The 15,783-nt window shown below is 50.5% G+C and overlaps 1 protein-coding gene across 4 annotated transcripts in view; it reads right to left on the reverse strand.

Moving 5' to 3' along the window:
* The window catches only part of sptbn2 (spectrin, beta, non-erythrocytic 2), a 347,367-nt gene that overhangs the window by 48,280 nt on the left and 283,304 nt on the right, over positions 1-15,783 (reverse strand). For all 4 annotated transcript variants that reach the window (XM_072489368.1, XM_072489370.1, XM_072489367.1 and 1 more), the window contains 5 exons: positions 14,848-15,718; positions 12,419-12,556; positions 6,504-7,260; positions 5,434-5,636; positions 4,006-4,096 (listed from right to left, as the gene is read on the reverse strand). In XM_072489368.1, coding sequence (XP_072345469.1) covers positions 4,006-4,096; positions 5,434-5,636; positions 6,504-7,260; positions 12,419-12,556; positions 14,848-15,718 — 2,060 coding nt within the window. The remainder of the gene's footprint in view (positions 1-4,005; positions 4,097-5,433; positions 5,637-6,503; positions 7,261-12,418; positions 12,557-14,847; positions 15,719-15,783) is intronic.

Consider the following 15,783-nt stretch of genomic DNA (forward strand, 5'->3'; position numbering starts at 1 on the left):
AGTACTATTTAAATATTTATAAATGTTTACGTCAGGCTTTCTTTTGATATTGCCTTCCAAGGAATCTGTCGCTGCTCTTCTGTAAAGGGCCACTAGGAGATGCACAAGGGCAGGTCTTGTCATGAATAAAGAGACGATGTGCGATTTTGGTTGAGCAGCTGAAATTGCCGGTTTTTTCCCAGCTTGCGCTGTGATATTCAGCAGCAAACGCAACTACTGCATGCAGCACAGAGATCCCAGGGGGCTCGGCGCAGGATGGTTCACCTAATCTGTTACCATCTCTTTTCACTCTCGTGAGGGATTTTCAGCGATGCCGGTGGCAGTGCGAGAGTATGGTCCCATCCGCGTTGTCTGATTCCTGAATGCCAGGGGCTGCTGCATCATGCCTCCAGACCTCTGACCTGGCAAATTGCAGTCTAGACCATCTGGGATAGAAGGCAACCACTCAGCCCTAACCTGTTTGTGCTGGTCACCAATCATTCCCACACCCCTGCTCTTCCTCCACTGCCCTGCAAAGCTTTCCTTTTTAAGTACGTCCAATTCCTTTTTTAAAATCACTGGAACAATCTCCAATGTTTATAGATAGATTCAGGTCAAGTGTACCATTTGGACAATTCCCATTTGTTCACGAAGACCGCAAAGTACTCCTATCACGGAACTCATGGTGCAATTCCTGTACCTGCCGTGTTCCAAGGCCAGAATCTGTCGGTAGCGTGCCCCTGCCCGCGGGATTCCCCACCCAGAATCAGCCACGTCTACACCTTGTGAGGCAATCCAACAGTAGCCCCAACCTGCACCAGCTCCGAGCCCTCCCAAGATGGCCGCCACGTCCCCCATCAAGCCAGTCCAAAAACAAAGGGACTGTCACCGTCAGCAGTCTACTCCTCACCCCCCCATCCCCCTCCCAGCCCCACCCCACCCTCAGAACCAAACAAACAACCAACAAAAGCCACCCAACCCCTTCCCTGTCACCAAACCCAAACAGAGCAGAAACAAAAAGCCTAAGCTCATTCCCTTCAAAAAACAAGTGGTAACAAGCTAAGACACCTCTTGCTCAACTAACCAAACAGTAGGGCGGCACAGCGGTGCCGTGGTTAGCACTGGGATTGTGGCGCCAAGAACCCGGGTTTGATCCCGGCCCCGGGTCACTGTCCAAGTTTGCACATTCTCCCCGTGTCTACCTGGGTTTCACTCCACAACCCAAATACGTGCAGGTGTGGCGAATTGGCCACGCTAAATTGCCCCTTAATTGGAAAAAAATAATAATTGGGCACCCTAAATTTACTTTTTAAAAAACTAACCACACAGTATATCAGCGATCAGCCCCCCCCTGTCCATATCAAACTTTAACACAGAACGATAGAGGAAAATCAACACCCAACTCCTCTCCCCGCCAAAAAAAACTCCAACAGTACAATATACAAACCCCAACTTCACCCAGAATAAACACCCACCAACAACCCCAGTCACAACCCCAAGCCCTCCCCCACATTACAAATATCCGACAACAAAAATACAGATTAACTTAATGAATTATCAACAAACTCCGTCGTCCTGAATCATTTTAGTTCACCCCCAGTCCGTGCTTCTTGACAAACTCATTCGCATCCTCCGGCGCATCAAAGTAATAGTCTCTGCCCTTGAAAGTCACCCGAAGACGAGCGGGGTATAGCACACCAAGCATGACTTTGCTTTTGTACAGCGAGGACTTGGCCCTCTTGTCAGCTCTGCCCCAACATCTTGGTGTATTCTGATGGAATGGCCTTCCCATCTCCAGTCTCAATGGTCCTTCGCCCACCTCAGGACCCGCTCCTTATCCTGGTATCGATGAAACCTGACTATGACCACCCCATGGCGGCTCCCCAGATTTGGGCTTCTGCCTCAGTGACCGATGGGCCTGGGCCAGGAGGGGGTCGAAAAGACCCCCTCCCACACCAACTTTCTAAACATCTTGCTCATATAGTCGGTGGAGCCTAAGCCTTCCAGGCCCTCCGGCAGCCTAACAAATCTAAAGTTTTGGTGTCTTGAGCGTTTCTCCAGATCGTCAACCTTGGCCTTCAGCACTCCTCAGCCAAGAACGCCATCTGTGTCTCCAGGGAGACAATCCCGCTGAGGCTGGAGGAGCAGCTGAGTCTGACGAGGATCCCTTGCGTTATATTTACCGGACATTATTCGTCCGAGGGGATCTTATTCCGTCCAACTCCACCAAGTTCCTCCAAATAAATCACCCAGAAAGTGGGCAAAAAGGGCCAAAGACAAAGTACCCTGACGGGAGCCACCCCATGTGAGAATACCACTAGTTACAGTTCTCCATTCTGAAAATCTCCCTTCCACTGCTACTCTCTGCCTCCTGTTGCCAAGCCATTTCTTTATCCATCTAGCTCACATACCCCGAATCCCATGTTACTTTCCTTTGTACCTGTCTGCCATGAAGGACCTTGTCAAACGCCTTACTAAAGTCCATGTAGATGACATCCACAGCCTTTCCCTCATCAATTAATTTTGCCAACTCCTCAGAAAACTCTATCACGTTGGTAAGACATGACCTTCCCCGCACAAAGCCACGTTGCCTATCAGTGATAAGTCCATTTGCTTCCAAATGTGAATAAATCCTGTCCCTCAGTATCTTCTCCAGCAGCTTCCTCACCACTGACATCAGGCTCACCAGCCTATAATTACCTGGATTATCCCTGCTTCCCTTCTTAAACAATGGGACAACATTGGCTATGTGCCAGTCCTCTGGAACATCACCTGTGGTCAAAGATGATGCAAAGATATCTGTTAAGGCCCCAGCTATTGTCTTGTCTACCTTAATGCGTTTTAACACTTCCTCCTTCATTATGCTGAGTGTCCTAGAGTATTCACACACCCATCCCTAACAACATCCGTCATGTCCCTCTCCTTGGTGAATACCGATGCAAAATGCTCATTAAGGATCTCACTCACTTCCTCTGACTCCACGGATCACTTCCCCCTGTCCTTGAGTGGGCCTACTCTTTCCCTGGCTACCCTCTTGCTCCTTATATATGTATAAAAGGTCTTGGGATTTTCCTTGATCCGGCTTGCCAATGACATTTCGTGCCATTTTTAGCCGTCCTAACTCCCCATTTGAGTTAGTCCCTACTTTCCCTATATTCTTCAAAAACTTTGTCTGTTTTTAGTTGCCTAGACCTTATGTATGCTTCCTTTTTCTTTTTGACTAGTCTTACACTTTCCATTGTCATCCACGGTTCCACGATCCTGCCAGTTCTGTCCTCCATTTCGCAGGGACATGCCTGTCCTGCACTCTAATCAACTGGTCTTTAAAAGAATCCCACATATCAAATGTGGATTTACCCTCAAACAGCTGCTCCCAATCCACATTCTCCAACTCTTGCCGAATTGTCGTTGGCTTTCCCCCAATGTAGCACCCTCACTCGAGGAACACTCTTGTCCTTATCAGCAGTATTCAAAACCGTACGGAATTATGCTCACTATTCCCAAAATGTTCCCCGACTGAAGCTTTAGTCACCTGGACGGGCTCATTCCCCAACACTAGGTGCAGTACGGCCCCCTCCCTGGTTGGACTATCAACACACTTTTTCAAAAAACGCTCACTGTCACACCGAACAAATTGCTCTCCCTCCGAACCTCGAGCACTAAGGGAGTCCCAGTCAATGTGGGGGAAATTAAAATCACCCACCACAACAACCCTGCTGTTTTCACATCATTCCAGAATCTGACTACATATCTGTTTCTCTGCATCCCGCTGGCTATTGGGAGTCCTACAGTACAACCCCAAAATTGTGATTGCACCCTTCCTATTCGTGAGCTCTACCTATAATGCCTCACTGCAGGATCCCTCCAAGATATTCCTCCAAGTTCTGAAATCATCCTTGCCGTTCTTATGTTTGCAGAAATAATTGTTCTGGACTGTACCAGTTTTTGTTTCGAAAGTTTGTTGATTTTATCTGCACAAATGATATGATAAAACTCGAACAAATATACATATATATAAAAAGTTACCTCCTGGCAATCTTGAAGGAATTTCTGCAACTCCAGATTATCCTTGAGCCGGCTGGCCAGGTCACCGGCAGCTTTGCGGTTCCTTCCATGCCTGAAATCGTTAACATTTGAAGGTAAGTTTAAACTTGAATCGACAGGAAGAAAACCTGCAGTGCACACGGGAATCACAGTTCTCCAACTCTACAATTATTAGAGAAGGGTCACCGGCACTGGGGCAAATCATTTCTATTTCAATCGATCTGCAAAAAGGTTTCTACCAGTGCAAAGAGATGTACAGATAGCAAACCCTTTCGCCACGTAGTCAAAAAGTCTCGTATTGATTCACACAATAAAGTTTATTTGAGAAGAGTAACTTTTGTGTCGACAGAACCAGCAGCAGTCCGCGGCAGCAGCATTCTGCAAACAGTGAGACGGAAAATAATGAGTTAAACTGTTTTTCTCACTGCTGCCTTGGGTGGAATATCACCCTGTGAGAGCACCCCGTTCAACTTCAGAATGTGCCACAGCGTCATTATCGCCCACCTGAACAGGCAGGCTGGGTCTCCCTTTTAGTGATTCAGTAACCTTTGCCAAGACAGCGCTCCTTCCAAGTGTCTGTAACAGATTACGCACTCAAAAAGGAGAGAGTACATGTTTCAAATCAAGAGAAATTGTAGCTGTTTACAATAATGTCTGTTTCAAAGTTACTGGTTAAAAAGAGTGATTATTTCGGGCAGAAACAGTCAGTGAGTGAGCGAATTTTGTTCGATTGCCCTGGCTGTTACGTTGCGCCTCATCCCTATTGGAGCAACAATTGCAGGAATAGATAATGAGTTTAAACAAAAGTTTCGCTCTGTCAATCTTTTTTTTCCGCTCTCTCCCTCTTTTACTGTAGGAGTGAAAATGAGGGAATGTCGCTGCACTCCTCCCGCGTTTGAGTATGCGCAAATAAACTAACCCTGTGAGTTCATCCTATCACAAGTTTGCTGTGGGGTTAATAGAAATTGGAGCAAATCAAAACCAAGGAGTTGGGAAATACACGATCGCTTATAAAGGATGGAAAGCAAATCAAAAATTACCTTTCTGTTTATGGGACAGATGGTTAGAGGAAAAATCAGGGCTGTTTAAATTACCCGCAATGGGGAAAGGCCACAGTCTAAAGGCCTGCCTGCCGTAATGCACCAACGGGCTGGAAACTGTGTAGAACCTCTTGGTCTACGTATGTTTACATGGAACGTATATGGTAAATATCACGTGTATTGCTATTGCGTTGAAACACCTCAGTTCAACATGCTGTACAGCGAAAAGCTAAATTTGGCTGTGTTTGCTGTAATATTCAATGTGAATTCTTTTGGAATGTATCTTCAAAATTTAATTAAGGATACTTTTTGAAAACAAATTGGCGCAGTCTTAGATAATTATGGCAATAAGGAATGGCGGCAAACCAACCGTTCGTCAATGGAGTCCACTTTCTCCTTGATTTTGTCAGCGTAAACATTCCCCTCGTTCATGAGTTTTTTGCCCGAATCCACCACGCTGTTGATCTTCTCCTCGTTGGCATCCATGGTGGTCTCAATGTCCTCATGTTTCTTGATGGCAGCCTCTGCCGTCTCCAGGGTGCCAGGCATCTCTGTGTGTGAAAGCATGTACTCCTGAAATAAGAAGGAGACAGCGCATGAGGAACAGAGCGGACGGAACTGCCAATTTGTTTCTTCCTCCGGAAGTCAGGGCTACCCAGACCTCCTGCATCTCTCCTATTATTCACACAGTGAAACATCACAGCCCCTCCAGCTCCTCATCTTACCTGGGTATAATTTCAGGCGCAGGTTAATTAATAGTGGGCATCTCTTGTTGGTGCTGGGTCTCTGGAGTAGCTACCTAATTAATTCCCTGCTCTTCACCCATACCCATGCAACTTTTTCCCTTTTTAAGTATATCTTCAATTTTCTTTTGCAAGTTGCTATAATAATAATCTTTAGTGTCACAAGTAGGCTTACATTAACACTGCAATGAAGTTACTGTGAAAATCCCCTCGTCGCCACATTCCGGCGCCTGTTCGGGTACACAGAGGGAGAATTCAGAATGTCCAATTCACCTAACAAGCACGTCTTTCGGTATTCATGGGAGGAAACCGGGGCACCCGGAGGAAACCCACACAGACACGGGGAGAACATGCAAACTCCGCAGACAGTGACCCAAGCCGGGAATCGAACCTGGGACCCCTGGAGCTGTGAAGCAACAGTGCTAACCACTGTGCTGCCGTGCCACCCATAAGCTAGTGAGCCTGCTACCATTGCCCCTTTCGACCGTGCATTCCAGATTGCAGCAACTTGCTGAGTAAGGCAATTATTTAATCCCCTTTCCCTCAGAGTTTTTTGGTCAATAATCTTAAATCTGTACCCTCTGGTGTCCTGCCAGTGGAAAGTTCCTCCCTGTTTTCGTCCATCGAAATGGCTATCACCCTACCGATAACAGACCTCCATCATGCAACTGTACAAGTTAATCAATCACGGCTGTACCTGATTATTAAGGAACCCTTCCGCTTGTTTGACATCACGCAGGAAGATCTGATACCCGTACACCTGGGCCAGGAGGTCATGCCTGTTCTCCCACATCTGGCTCAGCTCATTCCAACCTGTATCGAGAGCCTGAAGCCTCTGGTGCAGGAACATGTACTGGGCGTCCGTCTGGTCTTGGGTCACCTCCTCCCCCACGTTGCGCATCCTTTCATAGTCGTTCTTGTAGTTATCAATCTCGTTCTTGATATTCTCGTGCTGGGTAAGGAGCTTCTCTGCGTCGCTCAGCGACGTGGCCATGTCCTCCGAAGCGATAGCGGTCTGCGTGCGCGACAGCCACGACTGGAAGTCGTCCAGGTCTCGCAGGAACCCTTGCAGCTTGCTGGCCTCCCCCAGCGACTCCTCCCGTTTCTTCATGGTGTCCTTCATGTCCTCCCAGACGCCGTTGATTTCCGAAAGCCTGGCCAGGATGGCTTCGGCCTGCTCCGGGTGTTCCGAGGCCAGCTTCTCCGCCTCTTTCCGCAGGTCGTCCAGTTTGCCCTGGATGGCCTCCAGGTCCCGTTCCATGCCAGTCAACTTGCGCTGAAGCGCCATGACCCCGGCCAGATCGTTCCCCAGACTCTGGGTGGACTCGATAACTTTGGTCTTCTCTTTAATCCACGATTTGGTCTCGTTACACTCGAGGTGGTAATTCTGAATGCTGAGAGCGGAGCTCAGTGCTTCCTTCTTCTGATCTGCAAGGCCTCGGAACTGATCCCAGCTGAAACAGGAAATTCAGAATCAATCCGAGTTTTCTATATTGGTCTTAAAGTCAGATTAGCACGATCGGGCCAAGTACAAATATGTTCCCTCAATGTATGGGCTGATCGACCCAAGAAGCCTGTCAATGGACAGAAAATAAGGGAGCCAGACCTGTGGCTTCCGAATATGAGTGGTTCCCCACCAGGGCACAATTTTCTAAAATTGATACTTCCTCCGGAACCCTTTTGTAAATAGTAGCACACCACTGGGGACATTCTGTAAATATTAACACTCTTGGATCCTTTCTGCAAATAATAACCCATTCCCAAGAAACCCTTTGTAAATACTTACACACTCCCAGGGACCCCCTGTAAATACTGACACACTCCCAGGGACCCCCTGTAAATACTGACACACTCCCAGGGACCCCCTGTAAATACTGACACACTCCCAGGGACCCCTGTAAATACTGACACACTCCCAGGGACACCCTGTAAATACTGACACACTCCCAGGGACCCCCTGTAAATACTGACACACTCCCAGGGACCCCTGTAAATACTGACACGCTCCCAGGGACCCCTGTAAATACTGACACACTTCCAGGGACCCCTGTAAATACTGACACACTCCCCAGAGACCCCCTGTAAATACTGACACACTCCCAGGGACCCCTGTAAATACTGACACACTCCCAGGGACCCCCTGTAAATACTGACACACTCCCCGGAGACCCCCTGTAAATACTGACACACTCCCAGGGACCCCTTGTAAATACTGACACACTCCCCGGGGACCCCCTGTAAATACTGACACACTCCACGGGACCCCCTATAAATACAGACACACTCCCTGGAGACCCACTGTAAATACTGACACACTCCCCAGAGACCCCCTGTAATTACTGACACACTCCCTGGGACCCCTGTAAATACTGACACACTCCCAGGGACCCCCTGTAAATGCTGACACACTGCACGGGACCCCCTGTAAATACTGACACACTCCCTGAAAACCCATGTAAATACTGACATACTCCCAGGGACCCCTGTAAATAGAGACTCACTCCCAGGGACCCCTGTAAATACTGACACACTCCTCGGGACCCCTGTAAATACTGACACACTCCCCGGGACCCCTGTAAATACTGACACACTCCCCGGGGACCCCCTGTAAATACTGACACACTCCCCGGGTACCCCCTGTGAATACTGACACACTCCCAGGGACCCCTGTAAATACTGACACACTCCTCGGGACACCTGTAAATACGGACACACTCCCCGGGGACCCCCTGTAAATACTGACACACTCCCCGGGTACCCCCTGTGAATACTGACACACTCCCAGGGACCACCTGTAAATACTGACAAACTCCCCGGGGACTCCCTGTAAATACGGACACACTCCCCGGGGACCCCCTGTAAATACTGACACACTCCCCGGGTACCCCCTGTGAATACTGACACACTCCCAGGGACCCCTGTAAATACTGACACACTCCTCGGGACACCTGTAAATATGGACATACTCCCCGGGGACCCCCTGTAAATGCTGACACACTCCCCGGGTACCCCGTGAATACTGACACACTCCCAGGGACCACCTGTAAATACTGACAAACTCCCCGGGGACTCCCTGTAAATACTGACACACTCCCCGGGGACTCCCTGTAAATACTGACACACTCCCCGGGGACCCCCTATAAATACTGACACACTCCCAGGGACCCCTGTAAATACTGACACACTCCTCGGGACACCTGTAAATACGGACACATTCCCGGGGACCCCCTGTAAATACTGACACACTCCCCGGGTACCCCCTGTGAATACTGACACACTCCCAGGGACCACCTGTAAATACTGACAAACTCCCCGGGGACTCCCTGTAAATACGGACACACTCCCCGGGGACCCCCTGTAAATACTGACACACTCCCCGGGTACCCCCTATAAATACTGACACACTCCCAGGGACCCCTGTAAATACTGACACACTCCTCGGGACACCTGTAAATACGGACACACTCCCCGGGGACCCCCTGTAAATACTGACACACTCCCCGGGTACCCCCTGTGAATACTGACACACTCCCAGGGACCACCTGTAAATACTGACAAACTCCCCGGGGACTCCCTGTAAATACGGACACACTCCCCGGGGACCCCCTGTAAATACTGACACACTCCCCGGGTACCCCCTGTGAATACTGACACACTCCCAGGGACCCCTGTAAATACTGACACACTCCTCGGGACACCTGTAAATACGGACATACTCCCCGGGGACCCCCTTTAAATACTGACACACTCCCCGGGTACCACGTGAATACTGACACACTCCCAGGGACCACCTGTAAATACTGACAAACTCCCCGGGGACTCCCTGTAAATACTGACACACTCCCCGGGGACTCCCTGTAAATACTGACACACTCCCCGGGGACCCCCTATAAATACTGACACACTCCCAGGGACCCCTGTAAATACTGACACACTCCTCGGGACACCTGTAAATACGGACATACTCCCCGGGGACCCCCTGTAAATACTGACACACTCCCCGGGTACCCCGTGAATACTGACACACTCCCAGGGACCACCTGTAAATACTGACAAACTCCCCGGGGACTCCCTGTAAATACTGACACACTCCCCGGGGACTCCCTGTAAATACTGACACACTCCCAGGGACCCCTGTAAATACTGACACACTCCTCGGGACACCTGTAAATACGGACACACTCCCCGGGGACCCCCTGTAAATACTGACACACTCCCCGGGTACCCCCTGTGAATACTGACACACTCCCAGGGACCACCTGTGAATACTGACAAACTCCCCGGGGACTCCCTGTAAATACGGACACACTCCCCGGGGACCCCCTGTAAATACTGACACACTCCCCGGGTACCCCCTGTGAATACTGACACACTCCCAGGGACCCCTGTAAATACTGACACACTCCTCGGGACACCTGTAAATACGGACATACTCCCCGGGACCCCCTGTAAATACTGACACACTCCCCGGGTACCCCGTGAATACTGACACACTCCCAGAGACCACCTATAAATACTGACAAACTCCCCGGGGACTCCCTGTAAATACTGACACACTCCCCGGGGACTCCCTGTAAATACTGACACTCTCCCTGGGGACCCCCTATGAATACTGACACACTCCCAGGGACCCCTGTAAATACTGACACACCACAGGACCCCCTGTAAATACTGACACACTCCCCGGGACCCCTGTAAATACGGACATACTCCCAGGGACCCCCTGTAAATACTGACACACTCCCAGGGACCCCCGTAAATACTGACACACTCCTCGGGACCCCTATAAATACTGACACACTCCCAGGGACCCCTGTAAATACGGACATACTCCCAGGGACCCCCTGTAAATACTGACACAGTCCCAGGGACCCCCATAAATACTGACACACTCCTCGGGACCCCTGTAAATACTGACACACTCCCCGGGACCCCATGTAAATACGGACATACTCCCCGGGGACCCCCTGTAAATACTGACACACTCCCCGGGTACCCCCTGTGAATACTGACACATTCCCAGGGGCCCCCTGTAAATACTGACACTCTCCCCGGGGACCCCCTGTAAATACTGACACACTCCCAGGGACCGCTGTAAATACTGACACACTCCCAGGGTCCCCCTGTGAATACTAACACTCTCCCCGGGGACCCACTGTAAATACTGACACACTCCCCGGGACCTCCTGTAAATACTGACACACTCCCAGGGTCCCCCTGTGAATACTGGCACACTCCACGGGACCCCCTGTAAATACTGACACGCTCCCCGGGGACCCCCTGTAAATACCGACACACTCCCTGGGGACACCCTGTAAATACTGACACACTCCCCGGAGACCTCCCTGTAAATACTGACATACTCCCCGGGGATCCCCTGTAAATACTGGCACAAACCCCGGGGATCCCCCCTGTAAATACTGACACACTCCCAGGGACCCCCTGTAAATACTGACACACTCCCCTGGACCTCCTGTAAATACTGACACACCCCAGAGACCCCCTGTGAATACTGACACACTCCCCGAGGACCTTCTGTAAATACTGACACACTCCCCGGGGACCCCCTGTAAATACTGACACACTCCCCGGGGACCCCCTGTGAATACTGACACACTCCCCGAGGACCTTCTGTAAATACTGACACACTCCCCGGGGACCCCCTGTAAATACTGACACACTCCCCGGGGACCCCCTGTAAATACTGGCACACTCCCCGGGACCCCCTGTAAATACTGTCACACTCCCCGAGTACCCCCTGTAACTGCTGGCATACTCCCCGGGGACCCCCTGTAAATACTGGCACACTCCCCTGGACCCCCTGTAAATACTGACACACTCCCCGAGTACCCCCTGTAAATGCTGGCATACTCCCCGGGGACCCCTTGTAAATACTGGCACACTCCCCGGCACCCTGTGTAAATACAGACACACTCCCCGGAGACCTCCTGTAAATACTGACACACTCCCCGGGGACCCCTTGTAAATACTGACACACTCCCCGAGGACCTCCTGTAAATACTGACACACTCCCCGGGGACCTCCTGTAAATACTGACACACTCCCGAGGACCTCCTGTAAATACTGACACACTCCCGAGGACCTCCTGTAAATATTAACATACTCCCTGGGGTCTTCCTCTAAATACCGACACACTCCCTGGGGAACCCCCCCCCCACCCCGTAAATGCTGACACGCTTCCCAGGATCCTCCGGTAAATAGAAACACACTCCCAGTGACCCCCATGTAAATACTGACACAGTCCTAAAGCTCTTGAGTATCCCACTGCCACAATAACTTCGCCGAGGCATTTTCCTAAAATCTGTGTGTCAAGTGAAGGTTTAAAAGCAGCGCATAACAAGAGGAGGAGGGCAGGAGAGGTATACCGGCACGCAGTTAATTGGCGGCTACGTTAAAATAACAGATGAAGATTTCAGCCAATAACCAGGAAAATAACAGGACCTGTGGCAAAGGCAGTACATAAATAACTTGTGTCTATTCATATTAAAATTGACAGGTAACTTGTTGGTTTGTTTCCAGTGGGGATGTCCACCGTCCTCAGCCAGGCTGTTGAAAGATGAGCAGTATCTGCATCACTGTTTCGTGTCTAACCTGCTATTCAGCTGGTCTTTCATCCCGGTCACTTCACCTTTGTTGCGGTGTTCGCTGCTTAGTAACTGACTGGCAACTTGGTTGACTGCTGCAATTCGGGAGGACTGGCTGTTCATCTCTGGCTCCAGTGTTTCGAACCTAGCATTAAAGCAAAATGTATTCAAGATCATGCAAGTTAATTCAACTCACACAGTCGCTTAGGAGAAGGATAACTTACAGATCTAGTGGTATCATGCTTTTACTGTCATAACACTGTCTATATTGTGACAGGTGGACTTTGCTCACCCAAAAGGGGTGGGTTTTGAGGAGCATCTAAAAAGTGGAGAGTGAGAGCGAGAGAGAGCACGAGAGAGAATGAGAATGACAAAGCACAAGAGCGAGAGAGAACACGAGACAGCATGAGAGCGAGAGAGAGCACGAGAGCGAGAGAGCATGAGAGTGAAAGAGAGCACGAGAGCGAGAGAGAACATGAGTGAAAGAGAGCATGAGAGCGAGAGAGAGCATGAGAGCGAGGGACAGCACGAGAGCGAGAGAACGTGTGAGAGCATGAGAGAGAGAGAGAGCATGAAATGAAATGAAATGAAAATCGCTTATTGTCACAAGTAGGCTTCAAATGAAGTTACTGTGAAAAGCCCCTCGTCGCCACATTCCGGCGCCTGTTCGGGGAGACTGTTACGGGAATTGAACCGTGCTGCTGGCCTGCCTTGGTCTGCTTTAAAAGCCAGCGATTTAGCCTAGTGTGCTAAACTAGCGAGAGCATGATAGCGAGAGAGAGCACGAGAGCGAGAGAGAACGTGAGAGAGCATGAGAGCGAGTGGGCATGAGAGCGAGAGAGAACGTGAGAGAGGATGAGAGCGAGAGAGAGAGGATGAGAGCGAGAGAGAGAGCACGAGAGCGAGAGAGAGAGCACGAGAGCGAGCACGAGAACGAGAGAGAGCACAAGAGCGTGAGAGAGAGCACGAGAGCATGAGAGCGAGCAAGAGGGAGCACGAGAGAGAGCAAGAGAGAGCACGAGAGAGAGCAAGAGAGAGACCAAGAGAGAGAGCGAGGGAGAGCACGAGAGCGAGAGAGAGCGTGAGAGCAAGAGCACGAGAGATACCCCAAGAGCGAACACGGGAGCAAGGCGGGAGCGCAAGAGCGAGAAAGGGAGCACGAGAGTTAGAACATAGAACATAGAACATAGAAAATACAGCACAGAACAGGCCCTTCGGCCCACGATGTTGTGCCAAACCTTTGTCCTAGATTAATCATAGATTATCATTGAATTTACAGTGCAGAAGGAGGCCATTCGGCCCTTTGAGTCTGCACCGGCTCCTGGAAAGAGCACCCTACCCAAACTCAACACCTCCACCCAACACCAAGGGCAATTTTGGACATTAAGGGCAATTTATCATTGGCCAATTCACCTAACCTGCACATCTTTGGACTGTGGGAGGAGTTAGAGAGGGAGACCAAGAGAAGGAGGGCGAGAGTAAGAGAGTACAACTTCCGATGGCGGCCATGGTGTGAGTGGTCGCGCACACAAGGCAGCTATCGCTTGAAGGCGCAGAAAAGAGCTCTTTACTCGAAATCGAGTGTATCTTCGACAGAAAAGTCTAGTTGAAGGTCGGAGAAGTTCCCCCCGGGTAGTGCTATGTCTGCTGGTTACCAAACCCGGTCGAAGAAGGTGAGAGACCTGGCCAAGGAGTTGGAAGAGACCTGTGGCGCATCAGCTATTGTAAACCAAGATGGCGGAAAAGGAAGGATCAGTGCAATGAGGAAGGCCCCAGATGGAACAGTTGATGGTCTTTATCAGGGGAGAGTTCTGTCAGCAGAGGAAGGCGATGCAGGAGCTGCACCTGCCGTGGTGGACTGAAACCTGGGTCCCTGAGCATTACCACGGGTCTCTGGATTATTAGTCCAGCGACAATACCAGTGCGCCACTACCTCTCCCTGCAGTGGTGTTGGGTAAACACTGGTCAGGATGTCGCGGGAAGAGACTGCTCTGGCCTTCTACAAATTAAATCTCGCTTTCGCCATCTCGGCTCCAGTTTTTTCCTCAACTTGTCCCAAATTTCCTCCTATAGCCTCGCATTCCCCAGCGTTATCGTACTGAAACTTCACTTGATGGTCCCGCGGGTGTTATTGTCCCTTCCGCAGCAAAACGGCCCAACAGACTATTTCCATTGGAGCACAGCAGGCCAGGATGGGATTTGATAGAAACATTTATAATGACATGGGATTCAGAGTGAGGCAACAGGCAAAATAACTGGGCTGTCACTGATGAAGAGGTTAATCATTTCAAATTATCACTGAAACAGTGAGCAGCAAGAATGGAAGATATTTAACTCGGAGATTAGTCTATGTTTGAACGCGTATAAAACACGAGTCAGGTGAATAAAGCCATTGAATTTATTAACTTAGCTTTAAAGATAGATTTACTGCCGTACCTGTGCTGAACTACCTCCAAGTCCTCGAGTTTCTCGGGGATCTCCATGGTGTTCAGCCACTGCTCCTTTTCGTCAATCCAGAGCGTGCAGGCGTCCGCTTCACTGAACATCTTGTAAAGCGCCAGTGCGTCCTGCAGGGTCTGCCTCCGCTGCTGGGCCAGGTCTGCCAGCTCTGCGTACCTCTGCTCAATGTCAGGCAGCCTGCCATCCGCCTCCGGAGACTGGGCAAAGTTGGTCGGCAAGCTTCGGGCTTGCTCGTGCAAGGCGTCGATGGTAGGCCTGTGATTGTGGATTTCCTCCTCCATGTCCTTGTGCTTTTTGGCCAGCGTCTGCGTGGAGTACTCATCGTGCCCCACGTCACTGCTGCTCGCGAGGCGCAGCGTGTCCAGAATCCAAGCATCAATGTCGTTGGCGTCGGCCTGGAATTGGTACAGGTTGGAGATCTCATTCAGCCTCTGCTCCCGCAGGGCTGCCAACTCTTCCAGGTGCGCCCACAGACCACGAATATCCTCAATTTTCTCCGCGACTTCACTGGCTCCAAAGTGCCCCTCTTCGATGAGGCCTTCTCCCTCCCTTATTGTCTGCTGCAGGGGGCCACTGCGGCCGCTCATCTCATCCTTGAAGGAATTGTGCTTGCTGATCAGCAGCATGACGCTGGTCAGATCCTTTCCGTAGTCTTCCGACGACATGATCTGCTCCTTCTCCCGGATCCAGGACTCCTCTTCGCCCATCTCCCAGAAGAACTTCCAAAGGCGCCGGGACTCCTCGAGCTTCGCGCGACGTTCCGCTGAAAGCTTGCACAGCTCCTGATAACTGAGATCCAGGTGTGTGACGCGGTCTTGGACGATCTGAGGGTCGCACGGTTTGTAACCTAGTGGGAAAGCAGAGTGTTACTACTACAAATGCCATTTAACTTCGTTGCAGTGTTAATGTAAG

Source organism: Scyliorhinus torazame, chromosome 24 (genome assembly GCF_047496885.1).
Source record: "Scyliorhinus torazame isolate Kashiwa2021f chromosome 24, sScyTor2.1, whole genome shotgun sequence".
NCBI lineage: Eukaryota > Metazoa > Chordata > Chondrichthyes > Carcharhiniformes > Scyliorhinidae > Scyliorhinus > Scyliorhinus torazame.